Genomic DNA, 27,476 nt, shown 5'->3' on the forward strand with positions numbered 1-27,476 from the left:
ATGTGTTATGGGTTCATAAAGCATATAGTGGCTATATGGAAGCTCATACTGTATATATGATAGGAGGCTATCTGGGGGCTTATAAAGTATATAGGGGCTATGTGGGGGCTCACAATGTATATAGGAGGCACTATGTGGGGGCTCATAATGTATATAGGAGGCTATGTGAGGGCTCATAATGTATATCAGAGGTTATGTGAGGCTCATACTGTATATAGGATGTATCTGGGGCTAGGGGATCATACTGTATATAGGGAGCTATGCGACAACTCATACTGTATATAGGGGGGCTGTGTGTGGGCTCATAATATACAAAACGATGTGTGAGGGCTCATTCTGTGTGTAGGGGGCAGTGTGGGAGCCATATAGTATATAGTGGGCTCATTGCCTATATAATGCTCGATGCCCTTTGTCTGAAGCCGTGATTGAACCATTTGGCAAAAGGGCCTATTTAGAAAATAAATAAATGTGAGCCACTGTAGAAGTAGCTCGGGCCTCGTCTATGTGAATTGCCTCTCCCAGTCAGATCGTTCTGGTTGCCTATAGCAACTAGAGTGCAGCTTTCAGCCTTGAAGCAGCTGAGGTAAAGTGAAAGCAGACCTCTGATTGGTTGCTGTGGACAACTAGACCCTTATCAAGTGTAACCAATAATCTACAATAATATAATGCTGAACGCGTCTGTCTGTTAAAAGCCACAATGGCCGACGTGTGTGTGCAGTGCTAAGTTCATGTTGTAGTTGAATTTGTCAATAAAATGGCGCTGGAGTAAGCGCGTTTGCATACCACGATCTCTGGCGCCATTTGAAGAGACTGTCTCTGTGAATATCATTTGAAACAAACTGGTGACTGGTGATATTCACAGGGATAGTGTCTTCAATAAAATGGCATCGAAGATCGCGGTATGTGCACGCGCTGACTCCTGCACCATTGTATTGAAGAATTCAACTACAAAGTGAACATAGTGTGGCGCCCCTGACCTGGTCAGGCACCACTGAGTACTGCACCCATGCTGGGGACAGTACAACACAGGTAATCCAGAAGGCTGACAGGGGTGTGGAACACAGGCGCATAGTGATCAGGTCTCACACATGTACCCATGAGAGGACCCCTGGGGATCCCAGGAGGGGGCAAGCCTTCACCTTCACTGGAATAGTGGAGGGGGTAGAGCCTCCATCTCCTCTCAAGGGGTGTGGTGGAGAGTCTGGTTGCTAGGTGGCGTAGGCAAGAATAGGAGAGGAGGAGCAGTGAGCCAGTTCAGTGTAGAGTCCAGGGAGCTCAAGTGAGGAGCAGATCCCTGGAGCTGTGCAATCTGACAGCGTCCGCGCAGTGGCTACAGACGGGGGAGAACGGTCAACTAGGAGTGCTACCTGAAAGCCAGCTTCAGCTAGGGAGTGCAACGGAGTGGGAAGTAAGGAGACTGCTAGAGAGCACCAGGTCCAACCGGGCGGCAGATCCCGAAGCGAAGATAGATCCAGCTTTCTTCTGCTAAACCTGCCGGTGTGGGGCTCTCAAAGCCCACACCACAACACCACAAAAGCCGCAGCCACGTAACCACAGTGAGGGCCCATAGGTCACAGGAGGCAAGAAGCTGGAGTGGCCTGGTCCGGGGAACAAGCAAACGGCAAACAAAAGGGGGAGAGAGGCTGCAGCATCTTCCCTGGGCGACCCCCATAGGGACTCAAAGTCGGGGTCACCCCAAACCACCAAGGGCTAAGGAAGGCGAGTCAGTAGTCACCCTCATAAAGTCAGCCTGAAGGATACCTGGTTCCCATCTGGTTCATCTCAGCTACGCCCGGGCTACTCACCCTGCCATCAAATGTGAGTAAAGCCCTTGAAAGACAATTCTGCCTGTGTGGAGTTATTCTGCGCCTTGTGGTACTACAAACCTACACCGGGCCCTGGGGCTTGCCTCACTCTCAGGAGGCTATTCCAACTAACTGCACACACCATCAGCCCCAGGCGTCCCCTAACCTGCAGTGGCGGTCCCCACTGACCGCGATACTGAGAGTGGCGTCACGATCAAAACAGAAGATTTCCTACCAGTGACGGAGATCCAGCAACGTGGAGTCCCTGAAGGTAACGCACCGACACCGACGCACCACCTGTGGGGCTTCACATCTGGCGTCACGAACAGGATAAGGACTAGACCTGTTCAGACAGGTGACCATGTGCCTGGGCGGTCCGCTTGAAAAATTGGAAGCGCCGCCATATTGCCACCATGAAAAGCGCGCTGAAAAACAACAGCAGCCCGCGCTGGAAGAAGTTACCGCCCACGAAGAGGTGTGGCTACCCAGAGATCCCCTGCAGAGTCCTGACCTCGCTGATGAAGAAAGCGGAAGCGTCCAGAGACGGCGGAGCAGAAGAGAAGCCAGCAGCTTGTTAGAGAAAATGGAGTCCAGACGCGGATACCCAGAACCAGGCACTGCTGCCTGGTGGTGCCGGGAGCTTGCCATCTTCTGCGACCGGCTGGAGGCCGGGATTGTGCGACAGCTTAGGGAAGAACGCACGGAGCTCCTGGAGATGGCTGCGGCGGTGCGGACCTACGAGGAGGGAGCCGCGCGACGCATGTCAGACCGAGCGGCGACGACGCAGACCCCGATGCTGCCACAGATGGGTGAGTCGAGTGATGCCCCGGCCAGCACAAGTGCCCTGACCCCTGCTGCCACGCCCGCGGTCCCGGAAGAGGCGCCCGGCGCGGCGCCACCGAACCAGGCCGCAGCCACGCTAGATGCGGCCCGCCAAATCCAGGCCGCCGCAGCCATGCCCCGCCTGGCCCGCAAAGGTCCGACTACCACTGCGATACTGATCCGTGCCGCAGGTGTGACACTGACCCAGGCTGCCACCCTGCTGAGCCCAGTCCGCCAAGACCCCACCGCAGCAGCGACACTCGTCCGCGCCGCAAGTGAGATGCTGAACCAGGCCGCAGCCCCGCCGGGTGCGGCCCGCCAAGCTCCGATCGCTGCAGCGACGTCCAGCCCAGCCTGCACAGAGCCCCCTGCAACAGCGACACTGATCCAGGCCGCCGCCATGCCGGGCGCGGCCCGCCAAGACCAGGCCGCCGCCATGCCAGGCGCGGCCCGCCAAGACCAGGCCGCCGCCATGCCAGGCGCGGCCCGCCAAGACCAGGCCGCCGCCATGCCAGGCGCGGCCCGCCAAGACCAGGCCGCCGCCATGCCGGGCGCGGCCCGCCAAGACCAGGCCGCCGCCATGCCAGGCGCGGCCCGCCAAGACCAGGCCGCCGCCATGCCAGGCGCGGCCCGCCAAGACCAGGCCGCCGCCATACAGGGCGCGGCCCGCCAAGAGATTGCATCACTATTTTCCCCGGCCTGCAAGGCCAGAGCAGACACCGCTCCCCAGTCCAGAGAGGTCCCTGCTAGGAAGACCCTGATAGGAGAGGACCCCGAATACTGGAAGCTGAAGGCTGACCTAGAGGCCCAGTTCCCACAAGAGATGGTGGATCGGTATCTGCTCCCTCCGCATACCCCCAAGGAGATTCAGGCAACCCCTGCAGCCGCGCCGGAGAGTCCACCGCCCAGGCCAGCTGAAGAAAGCCCATCCCCAGCACTGCCACAACCAGAGTGCAGCGAAGAACTAAGGGGGAGAGGAGGCCAGGAAGCTGAGGAGCTGACTCCGGAGCCACCAGCAGTGGATCTATACTCAGAACCGGAGATGTTGCCCTATTCCCGCTGGGATGAAGAGGATTTGACACCGTCTGCAGACGAAGATCAGCCCAAAGACCTCACCTGGGAGCCCGCAGGCATGAACCCAGCCCGCAAGACACGGCGCAGCAGAGCAAAGTATCCTCCAACACCACAGTCTCCAGAGCAGAGAGAGGTCACAGCCAGAGACCTGCAGGAGAAAAGATTACTGAGAAGGTCTAGAGTCCAGGTCAGAGGACCCCTTTACAGAGGAGTTGTAGAGGACTTCAATTTGAAAAGCGGATACGGCTTTATTGTAGCAAGAGGAATAAAAGAGGGCATATTTGTGAATCGGAGAGATGTTCAAGCCCACCTGCCCAGAGGACATTCAGGCAGAAATTTGAAAATTGGAGACGTAGTACAGTTCACCTTGCATCAAGGAGAAAGGGGCTACTATGCCTTAGACGTAGCACCATGTCCCAAAGAGGAAAGACAAGACAGAGATAAAGAAACAGATGCAGAAAAGGAAACAGATGAAGATCAAGAAAGAAAAGACAAAGAGCCTACAGATGAAACTACCTCAGAGGATGACAAGGAGCAAGAAAACAGCAGGTGCCGTAGCCCAATAGGCCAAAGCCCTGGTAAAGAGGAGTAAAGTAAAGAAAGAAGTACCGAAAGTTTGACCAGTTTGACAAGTTGAAAAGTTTGCAACGTTATTGTTTAAGCATGTGCCCACAAAAACTATTGTGAGAAAACCATAAACCTTAAGGCTATGAACTTGCTATAGCCACAAACTCTCGCAGTGTAAATAGTTACACCAGTGGCACCACCACCAGGGCCAGCCTGTTTAGGGGCTTGGCTCGTCTGCAACCAGGAGGGGCCCGTCCGTATATAGGGCCTTGGCTCACCTGCGACCAGAGAGCACGCCTGTTTATGGGGCCTTGGCTCACCACCACAAAGAGGGTACCTGGTCAGCACCAACTGTGGAGGCCGCCTCTGCATCCTGCCAGAAGAGGCTGAAGGCGCGGATCCACCAGGCCAGGTATACCCTGAAAACCACCAGCCCATGTAAGCCGCCTCTACATCCTGCCAGAAGTGGCTGAAGTCGCGGCCAACGGGAGAGGAAGATTGGAGGAAAGGTCTGGGGAAGTAGATGGCCCAGATCTGGTTACCAAAAGGACCGGTGACCTGCCTCCTGAGAGGGTTTTGGGTGGGTTAACGGACTTGTGGGTGGAGGGTGGTGATGTCTGATACCTGGTGGTTTTAAAAATGTTTTACATGTTTTAATGTTTTATGCATTTTAAAATGTTGTCTTGCAGCCCGAGGACGTGCTGGTGATAACTAAGGGGGAATGTGGCGCCCCTGACCTGGTCAGGCACCACTGAGTACTGCACCCATGCTGGGGACAGTACAACACAGGTAATCCAGAAGGCTGACAGGGGTGTGGAACACAGGCGCATAGTGATCAGGTCTCACACATGTACCCATGAGAGGACCCCTGGGGATCCCAGGAGGGGGCAAGCCTTCACCTTCACTGGAATAGTGGAGGGGGTAGAGCCTCCATCTCCTCTCAAGGGGTGTGGTGGAGAGTCTGGTTGCTAGGTGGCGTAGGCAAGAATAGGAGAGGAGGAGCAGTGAGCCAGTTCAGTGTAGAGTCCAGGGAGCTCAAGTGAGGAGCAGATCCCTGGAGCTGTGCAATCTGACAGCGTCCGCGCAGTGGCTACAGACGGGGGAGAACGGTCAACTAGGAGTGCTACCTGAAAGCCAGCTTCAGCTAGGGAGTGCAACGGAGTGGGAAGTAAGGAGACTGCTAGAGAGCACCAGGCCCAACCGGGCGGCAGATCCCGAAGCGAAGATAGATCCAGCTTTCTTCTGCTAAACCTGCCGGTGTGGGGCTCTCAAAGCCCACACCACAACACCACAAAAGCCGCAGCCACGTAACCACAGTGAGGGCCCATAGGTCACAGGAGGCAAGAAGCTGGAGTGGCCTGGTCCGGGGAACAAGCAAACGGCAAACAAAAGGGGGAGAGAGGCTGCAGCATCTTCCCTGGGCGACCCCCATAGGGACTCAAAGTCGGGGTCACCCCAAACCACCAAGGGCTAAGGAAGGCGAGTCAGTAGTCACCCTCATAAAGTCAGCCTGAAGGATACCTGGTTCCCATCTGGTTCATCTCAGCTACGCCCGGGCTACTCACCCTGCCATCAAATGTGAGTAAAGCCCTTGAAAGACAATTCTGCCTGTGTGGAGTTATTCTGCGCCTTGTGGTACTACAAACCTACACCGGGCCCTGGGGCTTGCCTCACTCTCAGGAGGCTATTCCAACTAACTGCACACACCATCAGCCCCAGGCGTCCCCTAACCTGCAGTGGCGGTCCCCACTGACCGCGATACTGAGAGTGGCGTCACGATCAAAACAGAAGATTTCCTACCAGTGACGGAGATCCAGCAACGTGGAGTCCCTGAAGGTAACGCACCGACACCGACACACCACCTGTGGGGCTTCACACATAGCACTGCGCACACATCAGCCATAGGGATAATGGCGCCACCAGGGCGTGAAACGTAAATAAAGGGGGGTGGATAGATAAAGAAGGCCCGACCCACAAAGTCCTGCACCAACAAGGCAACTTAAAGAAAAACCGCAGCGTGTACATCAAAAATGTGGTTTACAGAGAAGTTTTTGCACAATAATTCACACAATTCAGATAATGCCTCAATAAAGTTAAAAATGATCAACACCCGGGCGTAGCATGTAGATAGGGGGGCTGTGTGACAGCTCATAGTGTATGTAGGGAGCTATGCTAGGACTTACACTATATATTGGGGGGCTGTGTGCATAATTATTAGGCAAATGAGTATTTTGATCACATGATACTTTTTATACATGTCGTCCTACTCCAAGCTGTATAGGCTGAGAGCCAACTACCAATTAAGTAAATGAGGTGATGCATCTCTGTAATGAGGAGGGGTGCGGTGTAATGACATCAACACCCTATATAAGGGGTGCATAATTATTAGGCAACTTCCTTTCCTTTGGCAAAATGGGTCAGAAGAGAGATATGACGGGCTCTGAAAAGTCGAAACTTGTGAGATGTCTTGCAGAGGGATGCAGCAGTCTTGAAATTGACAAACTTTTGAAGCGTGATCACCGAACAATCAAGCGTTTCATGGTAAATAGCCAACAGGGTCGCAAGAAGCGTGTTGGGCAAAAAAGGCGCAAAATAACTGCCCATGAATTGAGGAAAATCAAGCGTGAAGCTGCCAAGATGCTAATTGCCAATAGTTGGCCATATTTCAGAGCTGCAACGTTACTGGAGTATCAAAAAGCACAAGGTGTGCCATACTCAGGGACATGGCCAAGGTAAGGAAGGCTGAAAAACCACCACCTCTGACCAAGAAACATAAGATAATATGTGAAGCCCCGAGAACGCTGTGTCGGTGCATTACCTTCAGGGACTCCACTGGCTCAGTCTGGTCACAGGTAGGAGATCTTCTTTCAGGGTTGTCGTGACGCCACTCTCAGAATTGCGGTCAGTGGGGACCGCCACTGCAGGTTAAGGGATGCCTGGGGCTGATGGTGGGTGCAGTTAGTTGTAATAGCCTCCTGAGAGTGAGGCAAGCCCCAGGGCCCTGTGTAGGTATGTAGAACCACAAGGCGCAGAATAACTCCACACAAGCAGGATGTCTTTCAGGGGTTTTACTCACAGTTGATGGCAGGGTGAGTAACCCGGGCGTAGCTGGGATGAACCAGGCTGGAACCAGGTACCCTTCAGGCTGACTGATGATGGTGACTATCGACTCGCCTTCCTTAGCCCTTGGTGGTTTGGGGTAACCCCGACTTTTAGTCCCTATGGGGGTCACCCAGGGAAGTTGCTGAAGCCTCTCTCCCCTTCGTTTGGTTGCCGTTTGCTTGTCGCCTGGACCAGATCACTCCAGCTGCTTGCCTCCTGTGAACTATGGGCCCTAACTGTGGCTACGTGGCTGCGGCTTTTGGGTGTTGTGGTGTGGGCTTTGAGGGCCCCACACCGGCAGGTTTAGCGAGGAAAGGTAGATCTATCCCCGCTCCGGGATCTGCCGCCCGTTTGGGCCTGGTACTCCCTAGCAGTCTCCTTACTTCCCACTCCGTGCGCTCTCTTTAGCTGAAGATGGATTTCGGGTAGCACTCCTAGGTGACCGTTCTCCCCCGTCGGTAGCCACTGCGCGGGCGCTGTTAGACTGCAACAGCCCCAGGGGTCTGCTCTCCTCGGAGCTCCCTGGACTCTGCACTAAGCCGGCTCACTGCTCCTCCTCCCCTGTTCTTGCCTACGCCACCTAGCAACCAGGCTCTCTTACCACACCCCTTGAGTGGAGATGGAGGCTTTTGGCCCCCTCCACTATTCCAGTGGAGGTGAAGGCTTTGCCCCCTCCTGGGATCCCCAGGGGTCCTCCCAAAGGTACATGTGTGAGACCTGATCACTATGCGCCTGTGTAGTCACACCTCGGTCAGCCTTCAGGATTACCTGTATTGTACTGTCCCCAGCATGGGTGCAGTACTCAGTGGTGCCTGACCAGGTCAGGGGCGCCACATTCCCCCTTAGTTATCACCAGCACGTCCTCGGGCTGCAAGACAACATTTTAAAAATGCATAAAACAGTAAAACATGGTAAAACATTTTAAAACCACCAGGTACCATACATCACCACCCTCCACCCACAAGTCCGTTAACCCACCCTAAACCCTTTCAGGAGGCAGGTCACCGGTTTCTTTTGGTAACCAGGTCTGGGCCATCCACTTTCCCAGACCTTTCCTCCAATCTGCCTCTCCCGTTGGCCGCGCCTTCAGCCACTTCTGGCAGGGTGTAGAGGCGGCTTCCAGGGTCTGGTGGTTTTCAGGGTATACCTGGCCTGGTGAAGCCGCGCCTTCAGCCACTTCTGGCAGGATCCAGAGGCGGCCTTCACAGTTGGTGCTGACCAGGTACCCTCTTTGTGGTGGAGAGCCAGGCCCCATAAACAGGCATGCTCTCTGGTTGCAGGTAAGCCAAGGCCCTATATACGGACGTGCTCCCTGGTTGCAGACGAGCCAAGCCCCTAAACAGGCTGACTCTGGTGGTGGTGGTGCCCTCTGGTGTAACTATTTACACTGCGAGAGTTTGTGGCTATAGCCAGTTCATAGCCTTAAGGTTCATTTCTCACATTAGTTTATGTGGGCACATCTCTTAAACAGTAACGTTGCAAACTTTCAAACTGGTCAAAACAGTAACTTGTTGTACTTCACTTTATGCAGATTCCTCCTCACCAGGGCTTGGGCCTGTAGGGCTGCGGCACCTGCTGCTTTCTCGGTCTTTTTCATCGTCCGTGGTGGTCTCATCAGTGGGTTCTTTGTCTGTTCTTTCTCTATCTCTGTCTTTTCTTTCTTCCTCTGTGTCTGTTTCTCTTTCTTTAGGACATGGCGTAACATCTAGGGCATACCAGCCTCTTTCTCCTTGATGCATGGTAAACTGCACTGTGTCTCCCATCCGTAGGTTTCTTCCAGGATGTCCTCTGGGCAAATGGGCTCTCACGTCCCTTCTATTGACAAAGATGCCGTCCTTCATACCAGGTGCAACTATAAAGCCGTATCCTGATTTTAGGCTGAAATCTTCTACTACTCCTCGACAAAGGGGTCCTCTGACCTGGGCTTTGGCTCTTCTCAGGAACCGTTTCTCCTCTAGGTCTCTGGCCGTTATTTCATCTCTCTGCTCTGGGGACTGCGGTGCAGGGAAAGACTGGGTTCTGTTACGGCGCCGTGTCTTGCGGGCTGGATTCTGCGAGGTACAGCTTACAAGCTCCCAGGTGAGGCTTTTGGGCAGATCTTCTTCAGCGGAAGGTATCGGGTCTTCTTCGTCCCAGCGGGAGTATGGCAACATCTCTGGCTCTGGGTATGGATCCAGTGCGGATGGCTCTGGAGTCAGCTTCTCAGCTTCCTGGCCTCCCCTCCCCCTTAGTTCTGCTGAGCACTCCGGTGGTGGCAGTGCTGGGGATGGGTGCTCTTCAGCCGGCCCAGGCGGGGATCTCTTTGGCATGGTTGCTGCAGGAGTCGTCTTGGGGGTATGCGGAGGGAGCATGTACCGGTCCACCATCTCCTGTGGGAACTTGGCCTCCAGGTCAGCCTTCAGCTGCCAGTATGCGGGGTCCTCACCTACCAGGGACTTCCTAGCAGGGACTTCCTTAGACTGGGGAGCGGTGTCTGCTCTGGCCTTGCAGGCCGGGGTAAACAATGGTACGTCTGTCTTGTCTTGGCGGGCCGCGCCCGGCATGGCGGCGGCCTGGTCTTGGCGGGCCGCGCCCTGCATGGCGGCGGCCTGGATCAGCGTCGTTGTTGCAGCTGGCGGCTTAGCAGGCATCGCTACTGTGGCCGGTTCTTGGCGGGCCGGGCAGGGTATCGCTGCGGCGGCCTGAATTGGCGTCGCAGCTGCGATGGGATCTGTGCAGGCTGGGCTGGGCGTCGCTGCAGCGACCGGAGCTTGGCGGGCCGCACCTGGCGTGGCTGCGGCCTGGTTCAGCACCTCACTTGCGGCGCGGACGAGCGTTGCTGCTGCGGTGGGGTCTTGGCGGGCCGGGCCTAGCAAGGCAGCGGCCTGGGTCAGCGTCACACCCGCGGCATGGATGAGGGTCGCGGTGGCAGCCGGATCTTTACGGGCCGGGCAGGGCATCTCTGCGGCGGCCTGGGCTTGGCGGGCCGCACCTGGCGTGGCTGCGGCCTGGTTCAGCGTCGCCGCAGCGGGCGCCTCTTCGGGGACTACGGGCGTGGCAGCAGGGGTCGGGGCACTCGTGCTGGCAGGGGCAACACTGGACTCACCCATCGGCAGCAGCATCGGGGTCTGAGTCGTCGCCGCTCGGTCTGGCACTCGTCGCGTGGCCCTCTCCTCGTAGGCCTGTACCGCCGCGGTCATCCCCAGGAACTCCGCACGTCCCTCTCTGATCTGCCTTCCGATCCTGGCTTCCAGTTGTTCGCAGAACTCGGCAAGCTCCCGACACCACCAGGCAGCGGAGCCTGGCTCTGGGTCTCTGCATTCAGACGCCATTTTCTCTAACAACAAGCTGCTGGCTTCTTTTCCGTTCCCGACGTCTCTGAACGCTTCCGCTCTCTTCACTGGCGAGGTCAGGACTCTGCAGGGGATCTCTGGGTAGCCACACCTCTTCGTGGGCGGTAACTTCTTCCAGCGCGGGCTGCTGTTGTTTTTCAGCGCGCTTTTCATGGTGGCAATATGGCGGCGCTTCCAATTTTTCAAGCGGACCGCCCAGGCACATGGTCACCTGTCTAGACAGGTCTAGTCCTTATCCTGTTCGTGACGCCAGATGTGAAGCCCCGAGAACGCTGTGTCGGTGCATTACCTTCAGGGACTCCACTGGCTCAGTCTGGTCACAGGTAGGAGATCTTCTTTCAGGGTTGTCGTGACGCCACTCTCAGAATTGCGGTCAGTGGGGACCGCCACTGCAGGTTAAGGGATGCCTGGGGCTGATGGTGGGTGCAGTTAGTTGTAATAGCCTCCTGAGAGTGAGGCAAGCCCCAGGGCCCTGTGTAGGTATGTAGAACCACAAGGCGCAGAATAACTCCACACAAGCAGGATGTCTTTCAGGGGTTTTACTCACAGTTGATGGCAGGGTGAGTAACCCGGGCGTAGCTGGGATGAACCAGGCTGGAACCAGGTACCCTTCAGGCTGACTGATGATGGTGACTACCGACTCGCCTTCCTTAGCCCTTGGTGGTTTGGGGTAACCCCGACTTTTAGTCCCTATGGGGGTCACCCAGGGAAGTTGCTGAAGCCTCTCTCCCCTTCGTTTGGTTGCCGTTTGCTTGTCGCCTGGACCAGATCACTCCAGCTGCTTGCCTCCTGTGAACTATGGGCCCTAACTGTGGCTACGTGGCTGCGGCTTTTGGGTGTTGTGGTGTGGGCTTTGAGGGCCCCACACCGGCAGGTTTAGCGAGGAAAGGTAGATCTATCCCCGCTCCGGGATCTGCCGCCCGTTTGGGCCTGGTACTCCCTAGCAGTCTCCTTACTTCCCACTCCGTGCTCTCTCTTTAGCTGAAGATGGATTTCGGGTAGCACTCCTAGGTGACCGTTCTCCCCCGTCGGTAGCCACTGCGCGGGCGCTGTTAGACTGCAACAGCCCCAGGGGTCTGCTCTCCTCGGAGCTCCCTGGACTCTGCACTAAGCCGGCTCACTGCTCCTCCTCCCCTGTTCTTGCCTACGCCACCTAGCAACCAGGCTCTCTTACCACACCCCTTGAGTGGAGATGGAGGCTTTTGGCCCCCTCCACTATTCCAGTGGAGGTGAAGGCTTTGCCCCCTCCTGGGATCCCCAGGGGTCCTCCCAAAGGTACATGTGTGAGACCTGATCACTATGCGCCTGTGTAGTCACACCTCGGTCAGCCTTCTGGATTACCTGTGTTGTACTGTTCCCAGCATGGGTGCAGTACTCAGTGGTGCCTGACCAGGTCAGGGGCGCCACAAATACGTCAAGACTGGGCCAAGAAATATCTTAAGACTGATTTTTCAAAGGTTTTATGGACTGATGAAATGAGAGTGACTCTTGATGGGCCAGAGGCTGGATCAGTAAAGGGCAGCGAGCTCCACTCCGACGCCAGCAAGGTGGAGGTGGGGACTGGTATGGGCTGGATCATCAAAGATCAACTTGTGGGACCTTTTCGGGTTGAGGATGGAGTGAAGCTCAACTCCCAGACCTACTGCCAGTTTCTGGAAGACCACTTCTTCAAGCAGCGGTACAGGAAGAAGTCGGTATCGTTCAAGAAAAACATGATTTTCATGCAGGACAATGCTCCATCACATGCATCCAACAGCACACTGGCCAGTAAAGGTCTAAAAGATGAAAAAATAATGACACGGCCCCCTTGTTCTACTCATCTGAACCCCATAGAGAACCTGTGCTCCCTCATAAAATGTAAGATCTACAGGGAGGGAAAACAGTCCACCTCTCGGAGCAGTGTCTGGAGGCTGTGGTGGCTGCTGCACGCAATGTTGATCGTAAGCAGATCAAGCAATGACAGAATCTATGTATGGTAGGCTGTTGAGTGTCATCAGAAAGAAAGGTGGCTATATTGGTGACTAATTTTTTGGGGGTTTTGTCTTTGCATGTCAGAGATGTTTATTTCTAAATTTTGTGCAGTTATATTGGTTTACCTGGTGACAATAAACAAGTGAGATGGGAATATATTTGGTTTTTATTAAGTTGCCTAATTCTGCACAGTAATAGTTACCTGCATAAACAGATATCCTCCTAAGATAGCCAAATCTAAAAAAAACCCCACTCCAACTTCCAAAAATATTAAGCTTTGATATTTATGAGTCTTTTGGGTTGATTGAGAACATAGTTGTTGATCAATAAAAAAAAATCCTCTAAAATACAACTTGCCTAATAATTGTGCACACAGTGTAGTGTATGTAGGGAGCTATGCTAGGACTCACACTATATATAGGGGGGCTGTGTGGGGGGTCATACTGTATATTGGAGGCTATGTGGGGCTCATACTCTATATAGGAGGCTATGCGGGCTATCATACTCTATAAAGGAGGCTATACGGGGTCTCATACTCTATATAGGAGGCTATGTGGGAGGTCATACTGTATATAGGAGGCTGTGTGGGGGCTCATACTGTATATTGGAGGCTATGTGGGGCTCATACTCTATATAGGAGGCTATGCGGGCTATCATACTCTATATAGGAGGCTATACGGGGTCTCATACTCTATATAGGAGGCTATGTGGGAGGTCATACTGTATATAGGAGGCTGTGTGGGGGCTCATACTGTATATAGGAGGCTTTGTATACTGTCTTTATTTATAACAGGGAAAAGGGAAATGGGGAAACATAAAATGAGATTTATGAGAATAAAAAATTTTTGTCATTTTTTTAACAAACAATAGGCTTTAGATATAATTTGAAAGGCAACTATAGGAGACTTTTTGAGAGCTCACACTGTATGTATGAAGCTATCTGAGTGCTCATACTGTAAATAAGAGGCTGAGGGCTCATACTGTATATAGGAGGCTATGTGGGGGCTCATACTGTATATAGGAGGCTATGTGGGAGCTCATACTGTATATAGGAGGCTATGTGGGAGTTCATACTGTATGTAATAGGCTATCTGAGGGCTCATACTGTGTATTAGAGGCTATATGGGGGCTCATACTGTGTATAAGAGGCTATGTGGGGGCTCATACTGTATATAGGAGGATATGTGGGGGCTCATACTGTATATAGGAGGCTATGTGGGGGCTCATACTGTATGTAAGAGGCTATCTGAGGGCTCATACTGTGTATTACAGGCTATATGGGGGCTCATACTGTGTATAAGAGGCTATGTGGGGGCTCATACTGTATATAGGAGGCTATGTGGGGGCTCATACTGTATATAGGAGGCTATGTGGGGGCTCATACTATATATAGGGGCTATGTGGGAGCACATACTGTATATAGGAGGCTATGTGGGGGCTCATACTGTATGTAAGAGGATATCTGAGGGCTCATACTGTGTATAAGAGGAAATTGGCAATTGGTGGCTGTTCACATTCAGTCATCAGGCCCTGTCCACAGGCTATTTACTTCTAGAAGCATTTGCTTGGGCCTGTCCTGCCCACAGCCATGATTCAGTCATGGGTGCGGGATTGAAAAGCACCAGGTAAGTGCTGCTAAGAACAGTTCTACTTTTTTTATGTGAGGCCGTATGGCACATTTTATAGAAAAATATTTTAGATTAGGACTGCCCCAATGAGATATGCCGTGACATGGCGGGGTAGCTCAAGAAATTGCAATTTTTTGCTAAAAATCTCAAATTTTAATAATAAGTACAGTTTGGAATTTTTAGTGCAGTAATGCACATTTTGTGCTATTTTGTTTTTTTCTGTGTATAAGAGGCTATGTGGGGGCTCATACTGTATATAGGGGCTATGTGGGGGCTCATACTGTATATAGGAGCCAGTCAGAGAGTAGAACAGGCGGCAGCGGTAGGCAGTGAGGACAGTCAGAGAATGCAACAGGTGACCACTGGAGGCAGTGAGGACAGTCAGATAGTGGAACAGGTGACCACTGGAGGCAGTGAGGGAAGTCATGGAGTGGAACAGGGGACCACTGGAGGCAGTGAGGGCAGTCAGAGAGTGGAACAGGTGACCACTGGAGGCAGTGAGGGCAGTCAGAGAGTGGAACAGGTGACCACTGGAGGCAGTAAGGGCAGTTAGAGAGTGGAACAGGTGGCAGTGGGTGGCAGTAAGGCCAGTCAAAGAGTGGAAAAGGCGACCACTGGAGGCAGTGAGGGCAGTCAGAGAGTGGAACAGGTGGCCACTGGAGGCAGTGAGGACAGTCAGAGAGTGGAACAGGTGGCAGTGGGTTGCAGTGAGGGCAGTCAGAGAGTGGAACAGGTGAATACATGAGGCAGTGAGGGCAGTCAGAGAGTGGAACAGGCGACTACGGGAGGCAGTGATGGCAGTCAGAGAGTGGAACAGGCGACTACGGGAGGCAGTGAGGGCAGTCAGAGAGTAAAAAAGGTGGCCATGGGAGGCAGTTAGGCCAATTAGAGAGTGGAACAGGAGGCCACGGGAGGTGGTGAGTTCTCCATCAATAGAAATCTTCAAGCAGAAGCTGGATAAACATAAAGCTGAGATGATTTAGGAAAATCTGCACTCATGGGGGGTTGAACCCAATGGCCCTTGAGGTCCCTTCTTCCAACTCTACTATTCCATGATTCTAGGATTCTAGGAAATCCACAGTCATGAATGGAAAAAAGCAACAAAGCATTTGGGCGCCATCTTGTGGTTAGAGCAGAAATTACATATTGTACTGCAGCTGTTAAACAGGCTGACGCCATATGAAGGATATTGCAGGACAGGTTTATTCTATACTGAGATATCTGCTACCGGCTTTCTGTCTTTCTCAGTCCCCCTATAGGTCTACGTAGTACAATGATAATCATCTGTTACTATTGTATTGTGTGAAAATCAATGTCTAGTGGTTACTCGGTGCGGCTGCTTTGGTCGCTGGTATTTAGAATCTAGACTTTATATTTTTATAGATCTCAGCTGGAGAGAAAATAACATATTACTCCTGTATTCCCGTCTATTGTGCAGGGATATTTTTTGTTGCAGCTGTATACAATGCAGGAGTGTTCAATCAATAGTTGCTACATTTTTATTTTCCTCCAGGTACAATAGGGTAATTATATGTATATGTGTCTATGTGTTCTGTGTGTATATGTGCTGTATGTGCATGAATGCTGTGTGTATGCTGTATATGTGAGCTGTGTGTATACAATATGTGTATCTGGTGTATGTCTATATATGATGCATGTGATGTGTACTGTATGTATGTTTGTTACCGTATGTGTGTATGATACGTGTACTGTATGTGTGTGCACTATGTATATTGCATGTATTATATTCTATGTGATTTATATATTGTACGCAGTGGCGTAACTTAAACCTTTTTGGGCCCCAATGCAGAATCTTCAACACAGCTCCAAAGTAACACAGGTCTTTAAAAGTAATATTTTTTCATAGGCGGCAAATGGACCCTTTGGGTCCCCTTAGTCTCAAGGGCTTGGGTGCAATTGCAACCCCTGCAATTAATGTGGCTGCACCCCTGACTATATGCATATTGTATGTGCTTATTATATGTATGATACATGTACTGCTTGTACTCTGATGTACAATTTGGACCTGCTCCCAACGCAACCCCCCCCCCCCCGACTGCCACCACTTTCCTCCCTCCCTATATGTTGGTTATATGTATGGGCCTCATAGCTTTCTAAATCAAATAAAGACATATGTGTTTCCCCCCCTCTGCCTTCATTATGTTTTAAGGTCCAACATCCTGTACTATTCTCTCCCATCCTGGGACCTTCCTGGTATATATGTCCCCCATCCTGGGTCCCTTCCTGGTATATATGTCCCCCATCCTGTTTCCCTTCCTGGTATATATGTCCCCCATCCTGAGCCCCTTCCTGGTATACATGTCCCCAATCCTGGGCCCCTTCCTGGTATACATGTCCCCCCATTCTGGGCCCCTTCCTAGTATACATGTCCCCCATTCTGGGCCCTTTCCTGGTATATATGTTCCTCATCCTTGGCCCCTTCCTGGTATATAGTATATGTCCCCCATCCTGAGCCCCTTCCTGGTATATATGTCCCCATGTTTGTATATATGTTCTCCATCCTAGGCCCCTTCCTGGTATGTACACTTAGAGTGCTTGCCCATGATCAGTGTTCACAGCATTTTGGAATCAGCATGCTTCATCTGCATCCAAAACGCTGCGTTGTACAGCACAAGCATAGTGGACGGGAATTCTAGAAATCCCGTGTACACTGTGCTTGTTTTTTCCGCAGCAAACACTGACCTGGGGTGCGTGTTTCCGGACCGCAGCATGTCAATTGTTTGCTGCGGAATTGCATGCGTCCTCCGTAGGGAGAACACAAGCGAGAAACCGCAGCGCACTGAATCCTCATCGTGGGTAGGAGCAGCTGCAGTCTCCTGCAGAGGAGACTCGCGGCCCCGCAGGTCAGAACCCACTGTGTTCAGGACGCAGTGAGTCCTGATTGTAGACACATACTCTTAGGCCCAGAAATATTTGGACTGTGATTGAATCTTCGTGATTTCAGCTCTGCAGGCCACTATTTTTATTTAAAATGAAACAAAAGAGATGTGAGAAGTGGAGACTTTCAGGTTTAATTAAAAGGGATGAACAAAAATATCCTTTGAAATGTTTAGGAATTGCACCCATTTTTCTACAAAGACTCCTCATTTCAGCGGCTCAAAAGTAATTGGACAAAGTAACTTCACCATAAATAAAATGTTAATTTTCAATACTCTGGAGAGAGTCTTTTGCAGCAATGATGACCTGAAGTATTTTGGCCATGGATGTCACCATCGCTGGTCTCCTCCTTTGTGAGGCTTTGCCACTTTTACTGCAGTGACTTCAGTTGTTTCTTTTTTTGTGGGTCTTTCTGCTTTACATGTTGCTTTTTGCATGTGAAATGCAGCTCAATGTGATGAGATCTGGTAAAGACTCGGCCATTGCAGAATATTCCACTTCTTCACATTCTCAGGATGTTTTGGGTCATTGTTACTCTGTTCTGTGAAGCACCATCCAATCATTGCTGCATTTGGTTGAATCGGAGCAGAAAGTCTCCACCTGTACACTGCAGAATTCATCCGGCTGCTTCTGTCTTCAGTCACATCATCAATAAAGTCTGTTGACCCAATGCCATTGATAGCCCTGCATGGCCGGCCATCACACTGTCTCCGCCTGTGCACTCCAGAATTCATCTGGCTGCTTCTCTCTTTAGTCACATCATCAATAAAGTCTGTTGATCCAGTGCCATTGATAGCCCTGCATGCCCGGCCATCACACCTCCTCCGCTATGTGTTACAGAGGACGTGCTGTGCTCTGGATCAGGAGCCGTTCCAAGCCTTCTCCAGACTGTCTTCTTCCATCATTCTGGTTTAGGTTGATCTTAGTTTCATCTTTTCCAGAACTGGGCGGCTTCTTTAGATGTTTTTTTTTCAAAGTCTAATCTGACCTTTCTATATTTTAGACTGATTAATAGTTTGCACCTTGTGGTGACCCCTCTGTATTTGTTCTCATGACGTCTTCTCTTCAGACCAATGATGTTCTCTTTCTCCTCCATTGAGAGCTCCTTTGACCGCATATTGTGGGTTCACAGCAACAGCTCCAAATGCAAATACCACACCTGGAATCAGCTCCAGACCTTTTACCTGCTTAATTGACAATGGATTAATGAGAGACTTGTCCATGCAGCCTGTTAAAGAGCTTGTCCAATTACTTTTGGTCCATTGAACAAAAAAAAAAAAGCAGCAACATATTAAAGAGTTGTAATTCCTAAACCCTTCCTCCAATTAGGATGTGAATACCCTCAAATTAAAGCTGAGAGCCTGCACTATAAGCCTATATGACTGTATATTGAATGTGTTTTGATAAAACACCAAAACGTGTGTCACTGTCCATATAGTTCTGGACCTAGGTTTTTGTCCCCCATGCTGGTATATTGGACGCACATGCAGCTGGGGTCGGCGGCCCCCGGCCCCCTCCACCTCTAGGCCTGGCTGCGTTCTCTGCAGTCTTTACACCCCTGACACTCTATAAGGCCTCATTCACATGTCAGTTTTTCTTGTATGAGCGCTATATGTGTTTTTCTGGGATATCACTTGCTCTTATTATTGTCACTGAGGTCATTCTCATGTCTGATATTCTTTTTCTCGGATATAAGCATGGACACTGGTTCTCTATTGATCCAAGTGTCGGAACAAACTCGCATATTCAAGTCTAGCGGTCCTTGAAAAAACTGGGCATCACTTAGATGCTGTTTGTTTTGATAGTATAAACTTTGGATCCTCCGCACCCAGGGACTATATTATACCCCAAGTAAAAGGTTATAGTAAGTCTCCTTACAGTTAGAATGGTCGGTGTCACAAAGGCCCAGCAAATCTTCCAGAAGCGATTGGGCTGAAATCCAATCATCATCTCTATGTCTTCACAGAATCTCTGCAGACCTGCGGGCACAAGCAAAAAAAGGCAAAAGGTTCATGTTAGACCCAAAATATCCAATGTATGTAACAAATTCTGCACCAGTATGAGCCCCTATGGGAGCACCCGGCACAGGCATAGGGCTCACGATGGCTCAGTGGATAGCACTGCAGTCTTGCAGTGCTGGGGTTTTGGGTTCAGATCCCACCAAGGACAAAATCTGCAAGGAGTTCTCCCCGTATTTGCGTGGGTTTCCTCCAGGTTCTCTGGTTTCATCCCATACTCAAAAAACATACCGATAGGGCATTTCAATTGTGAGCCCCAATGGGGACGCTGTATGATGTATGTAAAGTGCTGTGGAATCAATAGCGCTATATAAGTGAATAAATATTATTATTATTTTTTTATTATCATTATTATTATTAGTAGTAGTAGTAGTAGTAGTAGTAGTAGTAGTAGTAGTAGTAGTAGTATAGTAGCAGTATAGTAGCAGTAGTAGTAGTAGTAGTAGTAGTATAGTAGCAGTATAGTAGTAGTAGTAGTAGTAGTAGTAGTATAGTAGTAGTAGTAGTAGTAGTAGTAGTAGTAGTATAGTAGTAGTAGTAGTAGTAGTATAGTAGTAGTAGTAGTAGTAGTAGTAGCAGTAGTAGTAGTAGTAGTAGTAGTAGTAGTAGTAGTAGTAGTAGTATAGTAGCAGTATAGTAGTAGTAGTAGTAGTAGTATAGTAGTAGTAGTAGTAGTAGTAGTATAGTAGTAGTAGTATAGTAGTAGTAGTAGTAGTAGTAGTAGTATAGTAGTAGTAGTAGTAGTAGTAGTAGTAGTAGTAGCAGTAGTAGTAGTAATATTAGTATTATTATTATTAATATGACCAAGGTGGGAGCAGAAAATCTTCATCTGAAAAGTTCTAATTGTTTCTTCAGGGAGGAAGGAGACAAACTATAGCGCCACCTATTGGAAATAGCAATCCTAAAACTCAAAAGTGACCCTACGAGCCTTTTCATATGACCTCGGATTTATGCCAGATCAGAGCCTCAATTTGCAGACACAGTGTTCCGGGGTGATTGCCCCTCTTCAGTGCAAAGTACGTATGAGATCTGATCTGGCTGTATGAGAAGCTATAATGGGGTCTAAGGGGAAAACTGTTCTCTTTGCAGAGACCTGACAAACCAGTTTGTCTGCCAGTGAGGAGTCTTACAGCTGCAATGCTGCTCTTCCCTTAGACCCCACTATAGCTTCTTCTAAGCCAGATCAGATATCATACTTTGCAATGACGAGGGGCAAGCACCCCCGAAACACTGTGTCTGCAAATTGAGTCCTGATCTGGCATAAATCCTAAGTCATATGACAATTACAAGGCTCATTAAAGGGTCACTTTTGAGTTTTAGGATTGTTACCTCCAATAGGTGGCGCTAGAGTTTGTCTTCTTCCTCCATGAAGAGACAATTTGAATATTCCCCAGAAGAGCATTGCAGCTATAAGTCTCCTCACTGGCAGCCAGATTGGTTTGTCAGTCTCCGCAAGTAGAAACGTTTTCCATCTGAAAAGTCAAATTCATCAACAGTAATGGCGCCATCTAGTGGTCATGTAAGAGAATGCAACAGAACAGCAAATCTGCCATAATAATATGTCCCCATTGTCTCCACTGTACATTGTAACATTTTTCAGCCTCAATGATATTGCAATAATGACACACAGTAACTTTGATTAGTAAGAATGAATGAAAACCAGATGTTCAGCTATTCTGCATTATCACACAGTCATGGGAAATTATATTATTGACTTGATCAGGTGTTGTTAGTGACCAAACTCTACCATTATAACTGAGGTCAGTATCATGGGAGTTTCATAGTTAATGATCTCTGCTCAGTTATTTGGTTTTGTCTTCTGGAAATGGCAGAATATAATCCAGGTTTTGTGCTGGATTATCAGATTTTCTTAATTATCAGATTCAGAGTTGTTCTATTGTAGCGTTCCCATGATAACACTTCTTGTCATGTGTTGTGTACTGCTCAGCTTTGTCAAAGGTTTATTGTGCAAATCCACATCACGGTCCATGTATTACCCTGTGCATTTAAATAGGTGATCTTTAGTTGTATTTACTCTCTATGGGCTTCTATGGGGAACTAGAAAAATAATGCAAAAAATGTCATGTTTTTTTTAATGCAGAATCACAAGTGTCTCACCAAAAATGCAGTAAAAAAGCAGCAAAAACACACCCTAGCCAGAGCAGACTGCTATTCTGCGATTTGGTGCAGACACCTGCAGACAAAAGAAATCGGAAAAGTTTTTCCTGTGAATTTTGGAACTGCTGCACAATGCAGGGAAAGCTGCTAAAGGCTCTAAATCCTGGCAGGTACTATATAGTCTCCTCAAGGCTTGTTCACATATAGCACAGGGCGGCACAGTTGCTTGGTGGTTAGCACTGCAGTCTTGCGGTGGCTCAGTGGTTAGCACTGCAGTCTTGTGGTGGCTCAGTGGTTAGCACTGCAGTCTTGCGGTGGCTCAGTGGTTAGCACTGCAGTCTTGCGGTGGCTCAGTGGTTAGCACTGCAGTCTTATGGTGGCTCAGTGGTTAGCACTGCAGTCTTGCAGCGCTGGGGTCCTGGGTTCAAATCCCACCAAGGACAACATCTGCAAGGAGTTTGTATGTTCTCCCCGTGTTTGCGTGGGTTTCCTCCCACACTCCAAAAACATACCAATAGCTTATTTAGATTGTGAGCCATTATTAGGCTATGACCGCACTTTGCGTTCTCCTACTTGCAGTTCTAAACGCACGTTTTGGGCTTAATTGATTTGACCAAAGTTGCCTTTTTCAGAAATTTAGCGCTGAAAACGCATGCGTATTTACCGCGTTTAAGATGCGTTTTCAGCGCTTTTTACCTGCTTTTTCAGATGCGTTTTGAACATCAAGACACTGCTAAATAAAGATTAAATAGTCAAACATCATGAAAAAAGAGAAAAAAAGGAAAACATATAATTTTGGAATTAATAAAGAAAATATTTATATTTCATGAAATTATAGCGGTTTAATAATATTTAATGTTAAAATAGCAATAAAATCAAAATTTTCTTTAATTTAATTGTCGGACTATGTGTGTGTGTAAAGGGACATATTATTCCATTATTTTAATGTCAGAAAAGCATGCGTTTTTGAAGTCAAAATCACATGTTTTCAGCACCTAAAAGCAGGTAAAACGCAGGAGATTTGAAGTTTCTTGGTTTTTGACATTTCTCATTGACTTCAATGTTAGCAAAACGCACCCAAAATGGCAAAAACAATTGACATGCTGCTTCTTTGAACGCATGGTTTTTGCCACAAAATATGCAAATGTGTGGTCTAGAAATCCCCAATTTCCATAGACTTTGCTGGAAAATCAAAACGCATGCCTTTTGGCATGAAAAAGGCGCTTCTCAAAACGGACCTAAAAAGCACCTGAAACGCAGGTGGAAACGCAAAGTGCGGTCTTCGCCTAACCAATGTATGTAAAGCGCTGTGGAATTAATAGCGCTATATAAATTAATAAATATTATTATTATATTATATTTTTTTATTATTTAGTGAGTTTTTTTGTGCAGAATATCCATTATATTTATCAGTCCAGGCAAAGTTATTTCCTGAATTCCCCCCCCCCCCACCCCTGCGTCCATTGTGCATTTAGGCTATGTTCGCACGTTGCGTTTTTACCCGCGTTTCTGCAGCATTTTTAGCTGCAGCGTTTTTGCGCTAAAACGCATGCATTTTTGTTTTCCAGCAAAGTCTATGGGAAAAGCAGAAATCCTGTCTGCACTTTGCTTTTTTTTCTGCAGCGTTTAATTTGCATATTTGTGGTCAAAAACCATGCTGAAAAAGAAGCAGCATGTCAGTTGTTTTTGCCATTTCTGCAGCATTTCCTTAACATTGGAGTCAATGAGAAATGGCAAAACGCAACCAAAATCAACTTTCCTGCGTTTTTCATGCTTTTTACCTGCTTTTCTACTGCGTTTTTGGCTTCAAAAACGCATGCTTTTCTGGCATAAAATTAAAGGGTTATAATGTTCCTTTACACACACACAAAAAACGAAAATTTAAATGATAACAAATATTAAACTTTACCTATTTTTCTGTTAAAATGTGCATAACTGCTATTATTTCATTAAAATTGATAATGTTCCATATATTTTTATTAAAAGTTAATTTTATCCTTTTTTTCTCTTTTTTCATTATTTTTGACTATTCCAACTTTATTTCTCAGTGTCTTGATCTACAAAACGCATCTGCAGAAACGCAGGTGAAAACGCAGGTAAAAAGCGCTGAAAACGCACTAAAAACGCGGTAAATACGCATGCGTTTTTAGCGCTAAAAAATGGTCAAAAGCCATTTGGTCAAAAACCAAGGGAAGGAAAACGTGCAGAATAAACTGCAGGTACTCCGACGCAACGTGCGCACATAGCCTTAAAGGTGCGGTTGAGTTTTTGGTTCCTTTTTTGCCTCTATAGGTTTCTAACATAATGCATGTAAAGAAACGCATTAAAAAAAAAGAAGCTGCATAAAATTTGCACAAAAAATTTAATGAAAAAGTAAAACATAAAAAATGCAATGAAGAAAGCAAATCGCTATTGTGAATTTTGGAAGAGACACCGGCAGGAAAAAGGCACGAGGGAAAAAAAAATTGCATTTCCATACTTGGCAGCATGGTCTTTGGACAACGCCAGACGGTGCAGTGATGATGGAATAAAAAAAACACATGTATTTGACTGCAGTGTTCATTGACTGCAGTTTTTGAATATAAAGTGCTCCACATTAAGAATATTCCCCCTATTAAATTTAGGTCATTTGGTCAGAAATGCAAAAGTATGTATGCTTGTGCAAAAACTGCATGTGTTTTTGACCCAACCATGTCACCACTACTCTCTGGCCTGATCATTAAAGCAAAAGGCATGGAGATTTTCACAAACTTCACCAACTGTCATGGCGGTGTCGGGTCCTGTTCAGACTACAGATTCTGCCACTCCACCTGATAACTCCTCTGATGTCTATGGTCAATGCAGGCAGACTCTGACATCAACCTGCTGAATGCTAATTCAAAAGCAGGCTAGCATGAATTGATCTCTACTAGTCTGCTTGTTAGTCTCCTTTGATCACATGCTGTTGGGGTGCCAATCACATCTGCTCCCCTCCTATATATGCTGGCTGGATTCTTCCACTTATGCCAGCTATAGTTTATTTTAGTTGGCCTGGGGAGGTGTGATGATCCAAACTATCTGTGTTACATATGTTGCTGTGTGCAGGTGTGGAGTTAACCCTTGTTGCCTTTATGTTGCTACCCTCCTGCTCTTGCTTTTCTCCTGAGTCTCTTTTTGTCTATTCCTGTGTGTGCAGTGTGTCAGAGTTTTAATTTCCCTTGTCTGTCTAAGGCTACGTTCACATATCAGTTTTTTGGCATTAGGCACAATCCGGCGTGTGCCTGATACAACGCATCTGGCGCAGAATATGCAAAAATGGATGCACCTGATCCTTTTTTTTTATGGATCCGGTATACCTGATCCATCAAAAACGGATCCGGCGCATCCGTTTTTTTCCATCCGTTTCGTCCGTTTTTTTGCTGGAATCATTTTTTTCAATGAATTAAAACATGCTCAGTTTAAAAAAACAAATCCAGCGGCCGCATCTGTTTTTTGCTGCATTGCGCCGGATCCGGCATCCATAGGCTTCCATTGTAGTAAATCACGCCGTATCGCGCCGCATCTGACGCGATACTGTTTTTTTTCAGAGACAAAAAACGTTCAATGAGACGTTCCATCCGGCCTCCGCATTGAGTAATTACGCCGGATCCGTCAAAAGCCGGATGCGACGCAAGGCCATCAGGCACAATCCGGCGCTAATACAAATCAATGGGGATAAAACGGATCCGGCGCCGGATCCCTTTTAGTCGTTTTTTTCCGGATTGTGCCTGATGGAAAAAAAATGATGCGTGAACGTAGCCTTATCGGTTTACCAAGTTGCTCCTGCCCCATTCCTCCCTGGGAGGTATTTGAGTAGTATTTCTCAAAAGTATAGAAAGGCATGGGACTCCTGCATCTCCACCATTAGGAGTAATCTGGAGATGAGGGGTAGCCTAGGAGCCCTCTGTCCTTTGCTATCCCAAAGTAACATTGCGACAAAGTACTTGAGTCTTGGCATCGCCACCAGCATCAGGACAGAAGGGCTCTGCCAATTTCCTCACCGTGCGTCACTGATCCTACAAGTAAAACTTTTCAAAAACAACTAAAAACTCGTCTTCTTGTTAATGTCTTCATGTAATGCAGGTTTAATTTGTGTAAATCAGCTTTTTGTAGAGTCTCCTGGTGTCTGATCCTTCACTCGCTTGGTAACACATATGTGTTATGATGGTTTTTATGTTCCTCCTGGGAGCAGTAAACGGAAAATGGCGCCGTCTTTAACACAAGTGAAGATCGTAAAATTAAAATAGCAGCAATTCAAGATGCAAACTGTTTCCAGCTATTTATGAAGAGACTCCCAGATGGGCGCCAGCATCATCATCCTGGTATCCAGCCATAAAAAGGATTGCATGTCTACAACAAATCCGAAATATGGCTCCTGGATGAGCGCCCCCTCCTAAACGCTCCTCTGTACATGGGACATAATACATAATATAACTGCTATAATACTGCTCCTATGTACAAGAATATAACTACTATAATACTGCCCCCTATGTACAAGAATGTAACTACTATAATACTGCTCCTATGTACAAGAATATAACTACTATTATACTGCTCCTATATACAAGAATATAACTACTATAATACTGCCCCCCTATGTACAAGAATATATCTACTATAATACTGCTCCCTATATACAAGAATATAACTACTATAATAATGCCCCTATGTACAGGAATATAACTACTATAATACTGCCCCTACGTACAAGAATATAACTACTATAATACTGCTCCTATATACAAGAATATAACTACTATAATACTGTCCTCCTATGTACAAGAATATATCTACTATAATACTGCCCCCTATGTACAAGAATATAACTACTATAAAACTGCCCTCTATGTACAAAAATATAACTACTATAATACTGCTCTTATCTATAAGAATATAATTACTATAATACTGCCCCTATGTACAAGAATATAACTACAATAATACTGGACCCTATGTACAAGACTATAACTACTATAATACTGCCTCTATGTACAAGAATATAACAACTATAATACTGCCCCTACGTACAAGAATATAACTACTATAATACTGCCTCTATGTACAAGAATATAACAACTATAATACTGCCCCCTATGTACAAGACTATAATTACTATAATACTGCTCCTATGTACAAGAATATAACTACTATAATACTGGTCCTATGTACAAGAATATAACTACTATAATAATGCCCCTATGTACAGGAATATAACTACTATAATACTGCCCCCTATGTACAAGAATATAACTACTATAATACTGCCCTCTATGTACAAGAATATAACTACTATAATACTGCCCTCTATGTACAAAAATATAACTACTATAATACTGCCCCCTATGTACAAAAATATAACTACTATAATACTGCCCCCTATGTACAAGAATATAACTACTATAATACTGCTCCTATGTACAAGAATATAACTACTATAATACTGCCCTCTATGTACAAAAATATAACTACTATAATACTGCCCCCTATGTACAAAAATATAACTACTATAATACTGCCCCCTATGTACAAGAATATAACTACTATAATACTGCTCCTATATACAAGAATATATCTACTATAAAGGCCACTTTACACACAGAGATAAATCTTTGGCAGATCTGTGGTTGCAGTGAAATCATGGACATATTGTTCCATTTATACACCGCCACAAACCTGGCACTGATTGTCCACAACTTCACTACAACCACAGATCTGCCAAAGATTTATCTCTGAGTGTAAAGTGGCCTTAATACTGCCACCTATGTACAGGAATATAACTACTATAATACTGCCCCTATATACAAGAATATAACTACTATAATACTGCCCCTATGTACAAGAATATAACTGCTATAATACTGCCCCTATGTACAAGAATATAACTACTATAATACTGCCCCCTATGTACAAGAATATAACTACTATAATAATGCCCCTATGTACAGGAATATAACTACTATAATCCTGCCCCTACGTACAAGAATATAACTACTATAATACTGCTCCTATATACAAGAATATAACTACTATAATACTGGACCCTATGTACAAGAATATAACTACTATAATACTGCTCCTATATACAAGAATATAACTACTATAATACTGGACCCTATGTACAAG

General features: G+C 47.7%; 1 protein-coding gene across 2 annotated transcripts in view; it reads right to left on the bottom strand.

Moving 5' to 3' along the window:
* The window catches only part of SLC6A5 (solute carrier family 6 member 5), a 108,759-nt gene that overhangs the window by 12,075 nt on the left and 69,208 nt on the right, over nt 1–27,476 (bottom strand). For both annotated transcript variants that reach the window (XM_075325544.1, XM_075325545.1), the window contains one exon: nt 19,078–19,178. In XM_075325544.1, the coding sequence (XP_075181659.1) occupies nt 19,078–19,178 (101 nt within the window). The remainder of the gene's footprint in view (nt 1–19,077; nt 19,179–27,476) is intronic.

Source organism: Anomaloglossus baeobatrachus, chromosome 10 (genome assembly GCF_048569485.1).
Source record: "Anomaloglossus baeobatrachus isolate aAnoBae1 chromosome 10, aAnoBae1.hap1, whole genome shotgun sequence".
NCBI classification, from domain to species: Eukaryota; Metazoa; Chordata; class Amphibia; order Anura; family Aromobatidae; genus Anomaloglossus; species Anomaloglossus baeobatrachus.